At 41.4% G+C, this 20,490-nt stretch overlaps 1 protein-coding gene across 2 annotated transcripts in view; it reads left to right on the top strand.

The window, feature by feature from the left end:
- Nucleotides 1-20,490, top strand: part of UGGT2 (UDP-glucose glycoprotein glucosyltransferase 2) — a 222,270-nt gene that overhangs the window by 73,425 nt on the left and 128,355 nt on the right. For both annotated transcript variants that reach the window (XM_074989263.1, XM_074989273.1), the window contains 8 exons: nucleotides 144-294; nucleotides 7,340-7,459; nucleotides 10,745-10,830; nucleotides 11,731-11,866; nucleotides 14,064-14,195; nucleotides 16,580-16,744; nucleotides 20,158-20,281; nucleotides 20,361-20,459. In XM_074989263.1, coding sequence (XP_074845364.1) covers nucleotides 144-294; nucleotides 7,340-7,459; nucleotides 10,745-10,830; nucleotides 11,731-11,866; nucleotides 14,064-14,195; nucleotides 16,580-16,744; nucleotides 20,158-20,281; nucleotides 20,361-20,459 — 1,013 coding nt within the window. The remainder of the gene's footprint in view (nucleotides 1-143; nucleotides 295-7,339; nucleotides 7,460-10,744; nucleotides 10,831-11,730; nucleotides 11,867-14,063; nucleotides 14,196-16,579; nucleotides 16,745-20,157; nucleotides 20,282-20,360; nucleotides 20,460-20,490) is intronic.

The raw sequence follows: 20,490 nt of genomic DNA, 5'->3' as shown, positions 1-20,490 counted from the left end.
TGATTTCAAGAGGAAGGCATTTTTAACATATAACACCAAAAATATCTATTTCTTCCTCCAACTTTTGGAACATAGTTTGCTAAATATGTCATTATAAAGGGCGGGGTATGTGTATAAAACTTGCATTCTGTTTTAATACAAAGTATTTTGGAAACTCTGAAAGTGGAAGGAAAAGTGCTTCATGGCCTTCATGACCTTGGAATCAAAGAGGATGCCTTCAGAAAATTTATGAGATTACAGATCCATCCTGTGGATGACAGTTGTGCTTTAGATATTCGTCACTCTTCGATAATAGTGAGTAAACACTTAATTCTAAATTTGTTGTATATAATGATGACAGCATTTGTCATTTTGTGTTTTTGAGTTATATGTCTTCTCCTTATATATTTTCTGTTCTGTTCTATTAGCCTTAATGTTTTTGACTAGTACTATCTCAAAATAACTTATTTCGAACTTCTCTCTGTCCCTCTCACAGTGAGCGGTGGTGGGAACGAAATACCACAATCAGAATAGTTCTGATATTTTGATTGCAGTGTTTGGCTATGGGGTTTCTATTTCGGGATACAAATGTGGATGCCTGTCTATACAGCATAAACAAGTACATGTTGCCTCAGGACAGGATTTTGAGATACAGTCTCTGGACACTATTAATGACTGTTTCTTGGAGCAGCTAGTTCTGGAATGTGCAAGGGTTTACGCTAGTTCAGAGTAAGTGTTAAATGTCTACTCTGAGTACAACTACACTGTTGAACAATCATATCTACACTTAAAAAGGATGTTTATCTTGACTATCTGAGGTCTGTACCAAATATGAATTTAGCTTCACCATATTTTTCTGTGGCAGATGACTGTGAAACCCATTTTACAGAAGAAGGAGATAAGCCACAGAGATTGTCTGCCAATAAGTACTCAATAATTCAGTGACAGTCAGGAATAGGATCCGGAAATTTTGACTCCTGCACCCCTGTTTTACCCACGAAGCCCTCTGTCTTTTTTTTAAGCTCTGTCAAAGAATTTGGTATACTTTGCTTTAGAAGCTCTGTGTATACATAGAAAAAAGCATTAAATATTAATCATTCCTTATCTGAAAGCTTCATATTTCATTCTTTAATTTATTTACAATGCCTAGGCTTCCATGAAAAAACAATTAAAGAACCGTCTGCAGTGACAAATGCTATGTGTCTTTTAATTGAGGAAAAACTTGAAAAGAAAAAATCTCATGGAATGCCAAATTGCTTCTATATTGAAGACTAATAATAACTGAGCAAATTTTAGTTTTTTGTTTATTGCAACTTATATTATTGTCACAGTCTAGTGGGTTCAGTTCAGAACACTAAGGGGTTGTCGCCTCCTACCTTGTAACCTTGGGTGCCTCACAGTTATTTGGGCTGTGGACACACTTGGCCAAAACTTCGAAATGGCCATGCAAACTGCCATTTCAAAGATTACTAATGAGGTGCTGAATTGAATATTCAGGACCTCATTAGCATTAGGACACTTCTGGCCACAGCACTTCGAAAGTGCTGCTTTCAACCGCTCGCAGCTCGGCGCGGGTACACGAGGGTCCTTTTCAAAAGGACCCCACACCTTTCGAAATCCCCATATTCCCCTCCGCTGAGAGGAATAAGGGGATTTCTAAAGGTGCGGGGTCCTTTCAAAAAGGACCCCAATGTAGCTGTGCCGAGCCGCGAGTGTTCGAAAGCGACGCTTTCCAAGAGCCGAGGCCGGAAGTGTCCTAACACTAATAGGGCACTGAATATTCAATTCAGCACCTCATTAGTAATCTCCAAAATGGCCATTTGCATGGCCATTTCGGAGTTTTGGCCAAGTGTGGCCACAGCCTTGCTGTGGTAGTTTCCAACCGTAGCTGCTCACAGCCAGCAGACAGGTCACACCGTGAGTGTCTGTGCCAGAGAACTCTGGTTCAGCAGCTCTTACTGCGGAAGCCTGTCTGCAGTCCCACTCTGGCTTCTGTCAGCTTTGCTAGCTATTTTCAGGATGATCTGAACTCACTCTCAGTCCCAGATTATCCAAGAACCTTAGGGTCTGCAATATCCACCCCACTCTATTTCAGAGAAATAATATGTTTCATTTATTCCTTTAAAGTTACAGAACACACCACCACTTATTAATTTAACTAGAGGCATATATACCCTTGCCTTTGAATGCAGCACTGAGCTGATTTATGGTAACAATAAGCTTATTAACAAAATATATTTAAGATTAAGTAAATTAAGTATAAGTAAGCATACGGTTTGAATATCGAAAGTTACAATTAAAACAAAACTAAATATGCTTCTAAAGATCTAAAACTTTATCTAGCAAGAAATAAGCTTTATTCAATATGGTTTTTCTCACCAGTCACACTTCTTTTCCCAGCCATAGCTGATTTTCTCCTTAATCAGGACCTTCCAAGATAGTGCAAAATGCTTTAAGTGTCATCTTAGGTGAAAATTGTTTATCTAAGCAGGTTTGTTACCTATATTCAGTTCCAGAGACTTCATCCTCCTCTTGGTCGAAGGACCCATTTTGTCTGCTTACAAAAGCTCAAGTTTCTTAAGTCTGTCCTGTGGTGGATGTTAAAGATGGCTTCTCCTTGCTTCTCTCTCCCAAAGTTCAGTGAACTTGCTTTAAGAGGCAGGCTGTCCTCATTGTGTTCTTCCTTTTCTCTGGGCTTCCCATCCCATGAATCAGACTTCCCTTGTTTGATTCCAACATGGTTAATTTATGGAAGAGACAGATATCTGTGACATACCCTACTGTCTGGGGAGACTACAGCTGTTTGTCAGTGAATAGCCATGATTCCTTATATAGTGTTAATACGCACATTTCACAGTAGTATTAATTGACAGTATGTTGTTACCTTCAGGAAAAACACAGTCTATGTCTACGCTACAAAACAACTTCGAAGCAGAGTGTCTACACACAAAATGCACCCTCCATTACTTTGAAGTAGGTTTCCCCCTACTTTGAAGTTAAACGTCTACATACAATTAGCCCCTACTTCAAAGTAAGGGGCCAGGAAATGATGCAGGCAGGGGGTCACAAGGCTGACAAGTCCTTCCGGGCTTGCAACCAGCCGACCCCTTAAATGGCCCCTCCCAACACCCCCACTCTGCACATGCTCAAGGCTGCCAGGCTGCAGACAGCAGCAGAGCACGTGCTGGAGAGAAGAGCAAGGGACATGCCTGCTCCTAGCCTCCCCGAGGACAAGGTCCTCTCAACCCTGACCAGGCTGCTGGCCATGCTGGTTGCCCTCATCTTCCAATGGTGCAACTGGGTCGCCCACCTGGGATCCAGCCTGCAGGCCCTGGCCATGGCACTGCTGCATCTCCCCTGGACCACTCTGATCCGGTGCCAGTGGGCTTTCACCACCAGCAGCGAGTGGTGGGACTGGCTGGTGCTGGAGGACTGGAAGGACAAACAGTGGCTAGGGAACTTCAGAATGACCTGCCAGACATTTGAAGACCTCTGCCACTCGCTTGCCCTAGGCCTCCAGCACTTAGACACACAGATGCAGCCAGCACTTCTGGTGCAAAAGAGGGTGGCCATTGCCCTGTGGCAGCTGGCCACCCCCGACAGCCTCCAGTCCATTGGCCACCAATTCAGCATCAGCAAAGCCACTGTTAGAGTGGTGAGGATTGAGGTATGTCTGGCCCCCTCCATGGACCCACTCTGGGGAGAGAGTTACCAGGCAGGGGACAGGGGCCCCTGATGGGCAGGATGTAGTGGGGGCCTCTCGGTCTGCCATTCATGGACGTGTCTTCCTTCCCCCTGCGAGTCATCCAAGCCATCAACAGGGTGCTCGTGCCATGAGTTGTGACCCTGGGGGACCTGGATGGTGCCCTTGCTGGGTTTGTGGACCTGGGTTCCCCCAGTTTTTTCGGAGCTCTAGAGGGGATGCGTGTGGTGATCCAGGCTGCAGACTACAGTGGGGATGCCTACAATAAGAGGAAGGGGTACCACTTGGTGGTACACCAGGGCCTGGTGGACATGAGGGGCCGTTTCCTGGACATGTGCATGGGGTGGCTGGGCAGGGTCCATGATGCCCGGGTGTTCCAGAATTTGTGGCTGGGACATCGGATACAGGAGGACACGTCTGTCCCCCTGCAGTAGCTCCAGCTCAGGGACATCATGATGGTCCCCTGCATCGTGGCCAATGCCACATATCTGCTGCACTCCTGACTCACGCAGCCCTATACTGGACGCACCACACTGGCCCAGGGCACCTTTTACAGTCACCTCAACCATACCAGGGGTACGAACAAGCGACCATTTGGGAGGCTGAAAGGGAGGTTTCACTGCCTCCTCACCAGGCTGGATGTCAGCCTCATGAATGTCCCCATGGTCATCACCGCCTTCTGCGCCCTCCACAACCTCTTGGAGGGCTGGCAGGACCCCTTCATCCAGGGCTAGGCTGCAGACTTGGGGGCCCTGTATGAGTAGCTGCCTGCTGCCCCATGCTGTGAGGCACAGAGGGATGGGGACAGGGTCTGCCCTGACCCTCCCAGCCACTCACCACACCGCCAGTCTCCCAGTTCTCCCACCAAACACTGGGGACACAGAGTTAGGGTGAGAACATCAAACTTTACTGTCGGGGGAATAAACTCGTCGTGCAAAACCAAACAGAGCAATATGTGAAACTATTCAGAGTGCATGTGGGGGAACGTTCCGCAGGAAGGAGGAGTGGGGCTAGGTGGGGAAGGCTCAGTCGCCAGGGGTGTGGGGGGGCTGGGAGCCATGTCGGCCATGGCTGCCCCTACTGCCCTGGGTCTGGGATCCCCTGTGGGGCTGTGATGGGGCCAGGACCACAGGGAGGTAGGGCTGGGGTGGAGGTGCCACAGGCTCAGCCTCCTTACGGTGTGCAGGGGGGTGCCACTGGAGCTGGGCCAGGTGTGCCCACCTCAGCCAGTAGCCACCAACCCAGCTAGAGCCGGGTGGATGGTGACAGTTCTGCTGGGAGATAGGCAGCTGTGGGGGGGGCAGCTGCAGGCTGGGCTGGTGAGGAGCGAGTGGTTGGATAAGGCAGATGGCCAAGGCCTGGGCCACAGTTTCCAGTCTGCTGGCCAGCCACACCCACATGTCCCACTCCATCACCAGCCAGTCTTAGAGCACCCCAGTCATCTCCCATACAATTGCCCAGTTGGTGGCCACCTTCTCCTTTCAGTGCCATCTGTGGGAGGCCCTGCCACAGCCATAGGTGGGATGTAGGCTGGGGCGATGGGGAAGCTACTCAGCCCCCTGTGGCTGCGGCCTGCTCCGGTGGGCTGTGGCACCTTCCTGATGATGGACCTGTGGAGACATGAGGGGATGGGGGGGCAAGGACCCCTGCTGCACTGGCCCCCACCCCACTCCCCTGCCGCCTGATGGCCTGTGAGCCCTGTGGGATCCCAGGTGCCCAGGGGTTCCTGCTAGGTGAGGGTTGGGCTGTGTTCTCTCCCCCTTCCCCAGGTGTGTGGACTGCGGGGCTGTTCCTGATAGGTCCCATCCCCATCCCTGGCAACATCCCGCTTGTCCTATATGTACCGGCTGTGAAGTCCTGGGGCTTGGGTGAGACTCAGCTGGAGGAGGCTCGGCTGGGTGTCCCGGAGGGGTGGATGATTGTGATCCCCTGAATCTTAGCCTCTGGAGTGAGCCTTATAGGGTGGGGGCTTGCCACTTGATGTGGTTGTGTGTGTGAAAGACCCCAACTTCATGGCACCTGTGGGGAAGGTGGGGGTGCACTGCACAAAAGTAAAGCACAGGAAAGAAGTTTCTGCGCCTCTTATACAAGCATGATGCCCCTAACAGCCTGGCTGACACGTGGTGTGGCAGAACAGGGGCTTGCACCAGCTCAGAAAAAAAAAAAAGAAGAAGAAGGAAAAAGAAAACAAGTTCTCAGCTTGCAGAGGTAGAGACAGAACCAGAACTGAAGTAACAGCAAAGACAGAAAGAATTTTCTCAGCCTCTCACACAAGCATGACCCTACAGCTTTGCAAATTCATGGTCTTCCTGTTACCTAATTCCTGTGCACCTGGAGAGCAGCAGAGATGGAAGGAGACAGAATGGAGCACTGTGGGGGTTGTGGGATACACACAGAACAGCTCTGGGGCTAATGTATCTAATTCAAAGACATGGCGCTTCCACACTGGCCTTCATTCTAACATTTAAATTCGAACTTGATGCTACACCCAGCCAGTTTCGAGAATATTATGCCATCGATATTAGTGCTTCCTAAATCAAGCTAATGGTATTTACATTGAAGACAGTTACATGGTAATATTGAGCTAACCGCCTTAAATTTGAATTTGTTTCATAATGTAGGTGTATCCGTAGTGGCACAATTTATGTATTCCCATGAGTGATAAGCATTTATTTTACCTGTTTTATATAACTTTTCTGCTCTGCAAGAATTCAGATTGGTTTTAGTCATTCAGCAGCATAGAATTTTAATAATATACTTCTTCTGATAGCATAAAGGTCATGTCAATTAAAGATATTTTTTTCGTTTTCCTTGGTTCTGTTAAATCAATGTTTCATTACATATATTAATTCAGAAAGCTAAGGGTTTGAATTAAAGAAGGTAACCTAAAAGTAATCATGCTTCTCCGCATTTTCAGGACATTTGATATGCTAGCTGTATTTAATTTTTAATCATTATATGCCGTCATATTTTACCACAGTTAATGAAATTCTGCTATTTTAACAAGTCCCACTAACCTATTTTATATACTTCAGTAGCATACTCAATATGCGCAACAGAGCAATTGAGCATAAATAGTTTTTAAGTGAAGTCAAAAAGTTTTAAGCACGTTTAAACATGGATATAAATGATAATAAACACAAAATATTTTGGTGACAACTTCTGTTTTTTCAAATAAACTTAACTTTGGCCAGGTCTGCACTCGACATTTGTGTTCATATAGTGCTTTCAGTTAGGAAGTAATTTTTGTTGACATTTATATCTAACAAAATGGCTGGTATAGCTGTGATTAATGTGGCGTAAAAGTACTTTTACAAGCATAACATATTTCACTCACCCAACTTGTGTGGGTAATTTTTTTGCAAATACAGGCTGCGTCTACATTAGCAACGTTTTGCTGCTGTAGATATACTAGGAAAACATTTAAAGTTAGAGCAGGCTTTACAATTGTACATATTTAAGGTGTTAAATACAGCAACAAATCAGGATTTCTCTTTTGTTATATTTGAGGGTCTATTTTCTGTTACTCTCTGTTTAGAAAGAAGCTTTTTGTAAGAAAATAGTGTTTGTTAGCATGGCTTTGCCTATAAGTATTTGATCCAGTGGTAAACCTTTGTGTCCTTGAATTATGCACATGGTTTGTATTGCTTTTTTTAGTGGGCTAATAACATAGAAGATGATCACTTCTACAACAAATGGCCCACAAGTTTCCAGGAATTGCTTAAGCAGACCTTTCCAGGAGGTATACATCAAATTAGGCGCAATTTGTATAATTTGGTAAGTTTTAAGTTACTTCCATTATGAGAATATTCATGCATTGCTGCCTCGTGTATGGACGGAACTATGTATGGATCTTATATGTTATGAGGAAATTTATAGCATTGCATTTAGGTTTTGTTTTTTTGGAAATTCCCACTTTTCATTTAGGCCCTTGAGATCTGAGTTAAAATTTTCTAGTGTACAGCTCACATCAGTTAAATCTGGTATTCTCTCATCCAGCAACGTCTGTGACCCTGATGTTCCAGGACCAGAGAATCCCAGGTCTGGGGCCAGACCAGCATTCTCGGGTCCGCAAGGTTGGGCCGCAGACCCTGTTTGCTCCTCGGTAGTGTATTCCGGGAACCAGAGCCCCTGTCTGCCCAAGCAGCGCAGGGCTGGTAACCAGAGCCTTTGTCTGCCCCATGGCAGTGCACGGGCTGGAGCTGGAGCCCTCACCTGCCCCATGGCAGCATGGGGATGTGACCAGATATAAATATTGGGCAATACACTCTGACATTTTTGCACTTTCTCAGATGGAAGGAGAATAAACTGGTTAAAATGCAATTTTGCTGCAGTCCAGCAAAAGGAGTGTGAACTCAAAGAAAGAATGTGGTCGCAAATAGGGGAGGAGGTGGAGGGAAGCTTGAATTGCCTCCATCATTGTTAAATGAGTAGAATTAACTGCCTAGCATGCCCATGTGTTGGAAATTCTATTTTATTTATTATATGTAACATCACATCAAAAGAATGTAAAATTTGCAAAGTAAAGCACTTAAAAGTTAGGAAGCTCCAAAATTAGTGCTGCTGGTGCCCTCTCTCTCCTCTTAGTTCCTGCGTCCAGTGCCCTGTGGCTGTGGAGAGAAACAACTGGTGGCAAACTCTTTCTCAGTCTAGTGACCCTGTGTTCGAGCATGCTTGTTACAAACAGAAGCTTTGAAGAATTTAGCCTCTAAATTCTAATAATTTGCTACTGAGTAGGTGCAAAAAACTGCCTTTTTCAGAGGGAAAAAACTTGACCATATTTGGGTGAATTTTCACGAGCTTGGGAAAAAACATGTCCCTGATGCCCGTCCCCTAATTAAACTTAAAGGGTACGTCTACACTAGAGAGTTTTGTAGACAAAACTGGTGTTTTGTCAACAAAACTCACAGAGCATCAACACACAAAATGTGTTTTGTCAACAAAAACCGTTGACAAAAATGCTGTGTAGATGCTCAGGGGGGCCCTTTTGTCAACAGAACAGGTCAAAAGATTGATCCGCTTTTATGGGTAGATGGGATCTGGTGAGAGAAGTTTTGGCAGAACATATCTTCCAACAATAACGTCTGTAGGCAGATGCTTCTGGTATAGATGTAGCCCAAGACTCTGCTACAAAGCATGAAGGTATTACAACTTTTCAGTGACATGGTTGGAAGAATTTTTTAACATCGGAAAATACTATATTCTTCCCTGATCTAATTCTGAGAAAGAGTTAAACTGTTTTGAATGTTAGTGAGGCAGAAACATGATACAGAACATTTCAGACCGTGCTTGACAAAGTTAAAAATAACAGAAAACATGGTCTTGTAATGGAAATTCTCCATTTTTTTACTGTCTTAACCATGCAGTGTTAAATATATGTTCCATTAACAAAGTTACTTTTGTGAAATGTTAACACATAAAATATTGAAGGTAATACTACCTGGTTTAAATTCATTATTAACTAAATAGTTAAGAAGAAGAGTTCAAAATATTTAGTTACAAACAATTGCTCATTTTAATTGGTTGTTTTGATGTGAAGTATATTGTGTCTAGCTGACAGTCTTTTCAGTTTTATACATGTTACAAAACTAGGTGGGAAAAAGATTCTGCTAAAAACAAAATTATTAATATGGTAATAAAAATGCATGACAACCATAAACACATAACACTATATAAAATAAAAAAGTATATGTTTATAATTAAAATGTGTGCTCATACATGTGTCTAGGGCTGTGTTTACACTAGCCCCCTTCTTTGAAGGGGGCATGAGTAATCAGTGAGAGCTGGGAATAATAATGAGGTCCTGTGATGAATATGCAGCACCTCATCAGGCTAATTCTCACCACGGCAACTTCAAAGTTGCAAATTTCAAAGTGCCGGCATGCCTTGTAGCCACGGGCACTTCAAAGTTCCCATGCAACTTCAAAGTGCCCTTACTCCAAAAATTTTTTAAGTAAGGGCACTTTGAAGGTGCATGGGTACTTCAAAGTGCCTGCGGCACACGGCTTGCCAGTGCTTCGAAGTTCGCAACTTCCAAGTTGCTGTGGTCAGAATTAGCCTAACGAGTACTGCATATTTGTCGCAGCACCTCATTATTATTCCCTGCTCGTGCTGATTACACTAGCCCCTTCTTCAAAGGGGGCATGGTAGACACAGCCTATATGTAACAAAGTCCAGGTGTGCATATTTGTACACATAACTCTTACGTTGTAGAAACTTTATAACACAGGAAAAGGCATCATAGTTTTTTAGTCAAAAAATAAGCTTTGAGGTTTTTTCTAAAATGTGGTTATATGTAGTGTATGTTAAATAGGAAGTAAATTATGATGAACACTAAACTAGGATGATTTTGCATTCAAGGTAAAACAAACAAATCAACAAGAGCAACAACAAAAACTAAAAACAAAAGTGCAGCTGGGAAAAAGGTGAAGGTCAGTGTTTCCTGTCAGCTGAGCACTTAGGTATCTACCCAGAAGAGATTCAGGTGCTGCCCAGCTGATTAGTAGAGCACCGACAGCTGGAGGCATATGTTTCACATCCACATATACTTTGGTACACAGAACAAAATTTATTCTGCCCATGGATGGAAAAAGTTAGAGAGAACACTGGTAGAGGGTTTTTGTTTTTTTTTTGTTTTTTTTTTACAAAATAAAACTATTTCTAGTTGTTGTTGTTGTTGTTGTTTAGGCTTTGTATATTGATTTACCCATTGGTGATTTCATTTTTCAAGAAGATGTATTGCAGGCAGGGACAGCATATTCAGAACCAGGTGTAAGTTTATGAAAAAGATATAGTTCTGTAAATTTAAAAAAGAGAATGGAAGTTGTATAGCTGTGATGAAATTTACTTGGTGTTTATCTCAAAATGTCCAGCTGTTAGTACAAATGGATAAACTCTGAAGTTGTTTTCATATGTATTCCTAATATTTTCTTGTGATGAATTTCTGAGATGACAATAGAGAGCTGCATAATTCCTTTTGGAATCATTATGCTACATTGGAATTTAAATCTAAAAGTAACTATATGTATTATATGTTATTTATAAAATGTATTTTTCTGTTAGATTCTGTTGATTGATCCTGTCCAGAAACATGCAACTGAATTTGTGAAACTGGCAGAATTATTCTATCATCACAATATACCACTTAGGTAAGGTAAAATTTCAGTGTTAATTGACAGTAATTGCTTTTAGATCAATACTACTTCGACATCTTCCTCTCCAAATCTGAAAGTTAAAGATGTGAAGTTAACTCAATTGTCCTTCACGGTGGTGTAAAAAAATACCACTAGGCTTACCAACTAGGCCTTGGTGTTTTTAACATACTGTAGGAGTAAGTTTTCCAAAGTCTGGTAGGGCATAGTTATCCTATACTAGCTTGTGGAGAATAGACTGGGAACACTTTCCTGGGTATTAGCATCAGAAATAATGCTATTGGATATCCATGTGGGGCAGTATTTAAAGCAAAACCTTTGAAAAGCATGCACACAGTTGGAGTACAATGAGATAGGGAGTGTTGATGAATTCAGATCTCAGCCCGAGTTATTGCTGCACTGTAAAAACATATAGAACCTACATTTTAAATGGAGCTTTTAAATCAAGTACTTCAAGCACCCATATTTTCCTCGGATCAGTTTTGCTGTTTATTTCCAATTGAACTTTTACCATAATCAATCAACATTGCATTGTACTTGTATTCTCAGTTCTATGAATTACATGGATAGCACAGTATAGATTAAATAATACTTTTGTACGTTACAAATAGTCTGGAGACCACAAAATATATAAAGCAATAATATTGTAGAACATTGTTTCATTTTTAGTCCTCTCTGCCTAACTTTAGAGGAAATAGCACAAACAGTTTTAATATATATCTACACATGTTTTATACCATTGAATCTTGATATATTAACTTATCGGATATTGTTAGAAAAGCGTTGCATTGTTTGTATCTGAACAATTATGAGAAGTTAGAATATCTTCAGTCTGTTTTTAATAAGGTTTAAAAATCCAGATAATTAATATTTATAGGGAATCTTTTTCCTCTACAGAATTGGATTTGTTTTCATCTTAAATACTGATGAAGAAATTGATGGAAATGAGGATGCTGGAGTAGCTCTTTTGAGAGCTTTTAACTATATTACAGAAGAATCTGATACCGCTCAAGCTTTTACCTCCATGATAAATGTTAGTACCTGTAAATAGATAAAAATAATCATTTATATATTTTAAAGCTTTCACTTACCTGTAAATTCAAAATATTTCCCTCCTTGTGATTGCAAGGTATGTTTACTGTGCAACAACAACTGTCTTCAGTTGGAAACAAAGTTGTTCTAGGCATGGCTATTAGTTTGCTGCAGGATCCTTTACTGAAAAATATTTTTCTATTCCTCAAACAAATTCATTCTAGTAGTACTGTCTGTCCTACATGTTTTCTTCAAGGATTAAAAGAAGGTAAACGTACACCTTTCAGTAGTCAGTATTTTCATGAGGTGTCATAGTTCTGGACTCTATATGGCCTTTTCTTGACTGCTTTTTCATCTGTATTCTGGCACACAATGGAGTAATGGTATTCCAAAAAAAAAAAAATGGTTATTCCTTATGGTGTAGAAGACTTCCCTTGTCCTCAGTGCAATAGAAAATGGGGCAGACTAGATAAGTGTTTACCTAGTCTGCTTGATTCTTTTCATGTCTCTCAAAGAACATGGAAATCTTACGTGCTCGGAGATTGTGAGAAAAGTCTGATGTGGCTTCAGGAGGAAAATGTAGGTATTATTTAGGGACTTAGATAAGATAAATTGGTTGATTTGAAGAACAAGATCCCTGTGAGAACTCCTAACAAAAACCAAACAAACAAGAAAAGCAGAAGCATGGAATGCAAGTAGATTTTTAAAAATTCTGTTAGCATATATAATTATGTTTTTTTTTTTCCTTCTCACTGTCCTGTGCCATTCCTTCTCTAGGAGTAAGGGCACAGAAAGTTAAGGTGTTGGGAGAAATACAGTAGTTCTAATATACTTGAACATCAGTGGAGCATTTTACACAAACTGGGAACTAAGTTAGAGAAGATGGGGCAAGAATAATAAGGTGGGTAAGGAGCTAGCTGAAAGGCGGAAGACAATTGGTGATGCTGAAAATGAACTCTCCAATTCAAGGGAAGTTTCTAGTGGAGTTCTTCAGTGGTCAGTCTTGGGATCGATCTTTTTCAATATTTGTATTAAAGATCTTTGGGGAAAAAGTGGAAGTGTGCTAGTGAAAGTTTCTGATGGTACAAAGATGAGATGCATTTTTAGTACAAAGGAGGACTGGAATATTATACTGGAAAATCTGGATGAACTTGAAAGTTAGAATGACAAAAATTAAATGAAATTCAGTATAACACGTGTCATGCATTTATGCTATAATAATAATAATGTCTTCTATGAGCTGAGGGTTGATGAGTTGGAAATTATAGTAAAGGATAGACACGGGTGCGTGGATTGATCATACAGTGACTATAAGTGACCAGTATGATGTGGCTGTGAGAAAGGCAATTGCAGTCCTATCAGGTGAGGCATTTGCAGTAGAGAAAGAGAAGTATTAATGCCAATGTACAAGGTACTTGTAAGACCTCACTGGGAATATTGTGTTCAGTTCTGTTGACCCATGCTCAAGAAAAATGAATTCAAACTGGAACAGGTATAGCAAAAAGCTGCTAGGTTGATCAAGGGAATGGAAGGGGTGTCTTCTGAGAGAAGTCTAGAAGAGCTTGACTTGTGTGTCCTAGCAAAAAAGAAGACAGAGGGGAGTTATGATTACTCTATACAAATACATAAGAGGTGTGTGGGGGCAGTAAATGTGAGGATGGGTAAAGAGGTATGTAAGCTGAAGGACAGTGTTAACACAAGAACATATGGGTAAAAAGTAACTGAATGTTTGCAGATTGGAAATTAGGTGTTTAACCATTGGTGGAGTGAGGTTCTGGATCAGTTATCCAATATTTTTTGTGCAAACAACTTAATCAGTTTTGGGAGAGAGCTGGACAAATGTATAAGTGAGACTGTATGACAGGGTTGCTTGTGATGGAGGGAGACAGATCTCTGTAACCTGGGGAGGGACATACCTTCTAGTTCATGTCTTTCGTTTCTGAAGTTGATGCTAAGAACTGAATAGAAAGTAAAATGGAATTCTTCTCAGCCATTAAAAGTGTTGCTAACTGATCCAGAGCATTGGATATACTTTCCTCTGCGATATCAGATATTGACCAAAATTAGGACAGTAGGTATATCAGTGCTCTGATTGAAAATCCTATATTCTACTGAAAACGGTTCATATTGTTATGATAAACTAATAGTAATATGCAGGTAGAATACCTTCATCTTTTATCTGTTTTGTAATTTTACAGATGTACCATGAAATAGAAGAAGGAGAAGTTTTGACTGTGAACCATGTGAGGAATGTTCTTAGAAATGAGTTTCCTCATGCTGACATTCAGAGTATACTGGGAGCTGATTCTGAGTATGATGAGAAAAGGAAGGTATGTTAACAGAAGAGTTCAACAAATAGTTCTCTGCACAGAGCTTAATTTTTCATTTAGTGATTTCTAAGAGTTAAAATGCTTAAATGCAATTGGATTGGATTTTTTTCAGAATATTTCAGAGTTGGAAGGGCTCATTTGGATTATTTTCCTCAAGAATAATAATTAGTATTGACTCCTATCCACTATATACTGCTGCTACTATGGAAGGCACCTAGTGATAAGCCTATTGGATATGTATCATTTTCTGTAGGTGTTAGGTTGTCCAAACAGCCTGGCGAAGGAAGAAATTCTATCTATTTGGCAAATCAGATCTTCTTGGGAGAGAATTTGTCTGGTGGGTACAGCCATTCTGACTCAGAATGACATGATTCCAAGTGGAAGAGAGTGGAGTGGTATTGAAGGCACAAATGGATTATTAAATTTTATGTGCATGTAGTGTTGACCAATCAGGGAGATTGGCAGAGACCTTTTTTATTTTCCAAGCTGTCATCTGATCTGAAGTGTATGTTCTTTAGACAGTGACTGTGCACTGTGAAAATTTTGATTACAATCATGACATCATAAATTCTAAAGCATATAGATGTGGTTAGCTGATATGCATGTGTATTTGACAGGTAAATGAAAGCAAGAGACCTTCTTAGGGAATTAACTATGCATTCCCCAGAGTAGAATGTTAAGTCTTGGATTCAGGATTATTTAGAAGACTTTGGAGATGCATACATGTGAATTGTTGGCATAAAGAGAAACTGCTGGTTTTTTCTATCAAAACAAAAAATCAGTCAAGTAGCACTTCAAAGACTAAAAAAACAATTTATTAGGTGAGGAGCTTTCCTGGGGCAGACCCACTTTTTCAGACCATAGCCATACCAGAACAGACTCAATATTTAAGGCACAGAGAACCAAAAATCGTAATCAAGGTTGACAAATAAGAAAAAAAAATTATCAGGGTGAGCAAATCAGAGAGTAGAGGGGCTGGGGGGGAGGTCAAGACTTAGATTAAGCCAAGTATGCAAAAGAGCCCCTATAATGACCCAGAAAATTCACATCTCGGTTCAAACCATGTGTTAATGTGTTGAATTTGAATATAAAAGAGAGTTCAGCAGCCTCTCTTTGCAGACTGTTATGAAAATTGTATATTGGACAGACTTCAAACTCTCTCAGACAAAGAATTAATGGGCACAAAATAGACATAAGAACACTCCTGATTCACAAACCGGTCAGTCAACATTTTAATGGAGTGAGCCGTTCTGTTAATGACTTAAAAGTCTGCGTTTTAATGAAGAGGAATTTTCACAGCAGTCTGCAAATGGGCACCAGGTCTCTGCATCCCAGCTGGCTAGTGCAATGGCGGACCTCCTCCTTTGAGAGAGCAGGTCGTTGTGAGTCTACACACGTTTTCTTTCAAAAGAGCCGTTTGAAAAGGGGGGCTTTTCCTATTTCAAGTTTGGTAGAGCAATTTTGAAAGCGGGAGGTGTGTTCCTTCCATTTTCCTTTCAAAAGCATGTGCAGTATGTGCAGATGCTCTGCACTCTCTTTTGAAAGAGCCTGAAATTTTGAAAGTAGTCACTAGTGTAGATGCAGCTTATAAGTGTATAGTGAGTGTACAGTACTGCTGTTGATAAATAGATTGCATACATTTTAGTTTCTTAATATCTAACCTTGGTTTTTTTTTTTAGTGTTATGGATTGCTAGGTACACCTGTCTATTATTCAGAATATTTGAATATCCGGCAACCTCCTGGTCCCATGGCTACCAGATATGAAAGAGTTTACTGTATTTGAGATAGACTATTGTAACAAAGGTCAACCACTGTACACAGAGGAGAGTCACCATACTTCCTTGTTAGTGAAGTTCAAAGTGGCATGGTTAAGGGAAACAGGAAATAGAACACTGAATTTTATGCATAGTACTGGAAGGCAATATTTTCTTCTGTTGTAATAATGTAGATAATTTTCTGAGGAAGTCTATACAAGAGTTATTTCAACCATATATCTTCAACCATATCTGATCTGTAAAATCTTATGTACGGTGTTTCGTTAATACCTTTAAATAGTGCATGATAAATAGTAGCCCTTAGCAAGACTGCCACAAAGTAGCATAAAAACAAAGGTCTAAAAAGTTTCTTAATATAATATAGATGTACACTTGTTTTGTTCTTCCTTTTTTGATAAATGTACTATTTAACTGATTTAGTTTTCCAAGCTGCATTCTGAAAAATCCTAACAGAACTGTGAATTCAATTTAATCTTTATGACTCATAAAAGTAGGCCATAATACAGAGTACTTAGACTTTAATGTTCATTGTCTCATAATATTAGTTTTCTTTCTTGATACAGCCAACCACATTCTGTTTAATTCTGTGATATTCCTGATTTGAACAGGCAGGAGCAACCTTTTATAAAAAGACTGGCCTGGGTCCATTGCCTCAAGCTCTGTTTAATGGTGTCCCCTTTATTGGTAAAAAGATGGCTGCTGCAGAGTTAGAGACAGTTATTCTCCAGAGGATCATTGATGCTACGGGGTTCTTCCAGAGAGCAGTTTTCGTGGTACGTTTAGCATTTATGAAAGAACACAAGGTGAAATACTTGTCAGTAAATTGTTACAGTCATGCTTACGACCTGTATTTTTTATAACGAGATGGTATGAAATTACTGTTATGAAAGCTGAAATGACATCATTACTTTAATTTGCAGTTATGAGTTTGAAATTTAAGTCTTGTTGATCATTGAAGTTCTAAGATATGACTTAGTACGTGTTAATCTGAGATATTTTCAACCAAAAAGTAAAGCCCAATTGTAGCCATTCATAAGAACATGTAGACCTAAGATATTAAAATCTCAAGCAGGTATTATTTACATATTTCTTTTCTGTTTAAGCTGCCTTTATCTTTGCACCATATGTATAAAAACTCTAAACTAAACAGAAACATAACTTCCTACTAGCCTGATTGTCTGTGCTGTCACACAACTGTAATTTGCAGTGCCATATTTAGCATTTATAGGGCCCTACACAGTACTGTTAAACAGGTGCCCCTACGCCTGGTGGCAGCCAAGAGGGCAGCGGGACAATTTTTAAGAGATGAAACTTTTATAATCTTCAGCAACACACTAATGACATATTTTTAAAATAACTTTTAACCAGCAATGGGGACCCTACAGCCCAGAATGGGCCCATGAGGCTCAGGGTCCCCCCATGGGGTGCAATCTGGCATCCCAGTACCAGCCCTGGCATCCTACTGCGGGGGGAGCCCTAAGCCACATGGGCCCAATCCAGGCAAGCCAGGGCCTGAACTGGTACGTGGGCTCTGCCTGGCAGGGAGGAAGAAATAGCCAGTGGGAATGGCGGGGGACAGTGTCAGTGGGAAGCACTTCCCTCCCACATGCAGAGCCGCATGTGCTCCCCTTGGAGCTGCCCCAAATAGGTGCCCATATAGGGATACAGTCCCTTGCTATTTCCCACCCAGACACTGCATCCTTATACCCAGCTTGCTCCTGCACCCACTGTCCCATCAAGCCCCCACCTTTTCCCCACTACTGCACTTCCTTCCAGACGCTACCTCCCCACCATCAGCCCATGCCAGCATCCTGCCTCCCTCCTAACCCCCGACTCCCATGCTCCTTCTGCACCCTCTTGCCTGTCCAGACGTCTGTGTACCACCCAGATCCCACACCTCAGGCTCACTGCTGTACCCTACCTCCTGCCCACACGCCCACCCTAATCCACTCTCCAGCAGCCCCCTCCTGCTCACTGACCCCCTCAGGTGTGTCTGCTTCCTGGAGCCTAGGGTCCCTCCACAAAATCTATCATCCCCAGTCTCCCTAGGCTCGGGTGGACCTTGAGTGTGGAAAGTTGAATGTCTTTTCTTCCTGCTTCTTCACTGGGGACCACACGTTTTCTCCTTGTTAACTAGATCTTTGCTGGAGGAGAGCCACGGAAAAAGGATAGGAAGAGGCAGATGGGTAGATATTAGAACCCAGTTTTGCCCCAAATCTATGGGCGCCCTACACAGCTGCATAGTCTGTGTGTGGATAAGGACAGCTCTGGTAATTTGTAAACTGTATATGTTTAAAAGTCAAAAATGGCTGAGAATTAAATATAGGATGGTAACAGCTTCTGAATAGCCCAGTGGTTGTTCCACTTGGTGACATTCTAAACAAAAAGAGTTCTCAGTCATGTTTGTAGCTATTTGCTGATTCCACAGATATTCTAGGTTTCAAGCTGGGTTACTGTGTGTGAATATTGTTTCGTGGCAGTTGTCTTCATATGTGTCTAGGAGATTAAACTGGGAAAACTTGTGTTGCTATGTGCAAGTTGCACATGATGGGGATGGTGTGCCCTGAGAGCCTGGGAGGGTTGTTGTGTGTGCTGATTTTGTTGTTGTCTGGATGTCAAATAAGGGATATGTGCTGCGTGTGAGGGGTTGCATGTGTTTGGGCTTCTTCTTGAGTAGTTCTGCATATTCCCATTTATGGGTACTATATACTGCCTGATGGTGCTTATTGGTAAAACCTTCTCCAAATGGTAATGGTTGGACCACACATATGCTCCCTGTTAGTCCCTCTGTAGGTGTCTTTGAAGGTTCTTGAAGGCAAGGGCTATGCTCTGCCTTCTGCCTCAGTTCCTTCCAACCACCTTGGCTGATTGGAAGTTAACCACCCTAGCCCTTTTCTCCATATTTATTGCCTTGTTAATTTCATAACTATAGTTGTTCATCCTTAATGTAGTTTATAGGAGAGAACAGTTTTTGGTATGGCTGGAGAATATACTTGTGTCAAACTTCCAAATGCCGGCATGCATGTAGCTGCGGGTACTTCGAAGTGCCTTTACTCCCAAGAATTTTGCAAAATTGGGGATCAAAGGCACTTCGAAGTGCTCTTGGCTACATGTATGCCGGTGCTTGGAAGTTTGACGCTTCGAAGTTGCTGTGGGGGAGAATTAGCCTAACGAAGTGCTGTGTATTCACTGCAGCACTTCATTAGTAATCTCCTGTTGCCCTGATTAATATGCTCCTTTTGAAGCTGGGGGCAAGTGAAGACAAGCCTATTGTGTCTTAAATGTTTGGACAAAGAATACTTTCTCTTGCTCTGGGTGTTCTAATTGCTGGTCTTTCACTCCCAAGCTTAAAGGACAGGTAAACAAGGTTTTAAGAACTGCTGCTGCTACTTCAAATGCTGGTCCCTATGACTGCATCTACGCTACCTCTCCCTTTCAAAAGAGGTATGTAAATACAGCAATTTGAAAATGCTAATCGGGTGCTGAATATTCAGTGCCTCATTTGCATAATGGTGGTCACCCAGCGAGTCGAAAGTGCTGCTTTCAAATTTCAAACTAGCCATGTAGATGGGGTTCCTTTGAAGGGAAACCCCAATTTCGAATATACCCTTCCCAAAAAAATTTACAACTCAGAATGACTTGAGAACTTAAAACTTGGAGAGTAACAGTTGCAAATCCCAGTCATGACTGAACCTGAAGGTCTTCTGAATAAAAAGTGTTTCAACCAAGGCCATGAGAGACAATTGTGATCATCTAATCTGACCTCCTGTATAATACAGGTCCTAGAATTTCCTTGGAGAATATTTTCTTGAAAAACATCCCATCTTGATTTAAAATTTGTCAGTGATGAAGAGTCTGCTATGACCCTTGGTAAATTGTTTTAATTTGCTGTCCGAGCGATGTAATTCATAAAGTCAGAATGGCTTGAGAACTTAAAACTTGGAGAATAACAGCTGCAAGGTCCAGTCATGATTGAACCCAAAGATGTTCTGAATGAAAAATACTTTTAACCATGCTTGCAGCTGTTTCCATTTCTTCACAGTGACCCCACGGACATTCTAGGCTTCAGAGTGACACACAGACATGATCCTGAATTTTGTTTTATTGATAAATGCTCATCTTTTATCGATTTTAAACTTGTTGAATTAAATGGGAATTAAAAGTGGGATTTGTTTTGCTATTACAGGGTTTGCTAAATGATCATATGGATGCAGTAGATTTCCTCATGGATCAGCACAATGTAGTTTCACGTATAAATCCCACTGTTCTTGACACTAAAAGAAGATACATAAATTTCATATCCACAACAGGTAAATACTCTTGTTGCCTGTCTTCTTGTCATGTCTTTTCAACTCCTAATTGTAACCAATTATATTTTAAATTTTACAGTTCCTGTTGGTGTGGAAGAGTTCTCCACTTTCTCCTTTTTGGATGCACATGACAAAAGTGCTGTAATTTCACAGAACATGAAATATTTAACAAAAAATGGTAAATTTATTTTGCACAACCTTTTAACTAT

This window comes from Carettochelys insculpta, chromosome 1, assembly GCF_033958435.1.
Source record: "Carettochelys insculpta isolate YL-2023 chromosome 1, ASM3395843v1, whole genome shotgun sequence".
Classification (NCBI taxonomy): domain Eukaryota; kingdom Metazoa; phylum Chordata; order Testudines; family Carettochelyidae; genus Carettochelys; species Carettochelys insculpta.
This window is presented reverse-complemented; position numbering and strand designations above follow the sequence as displayed.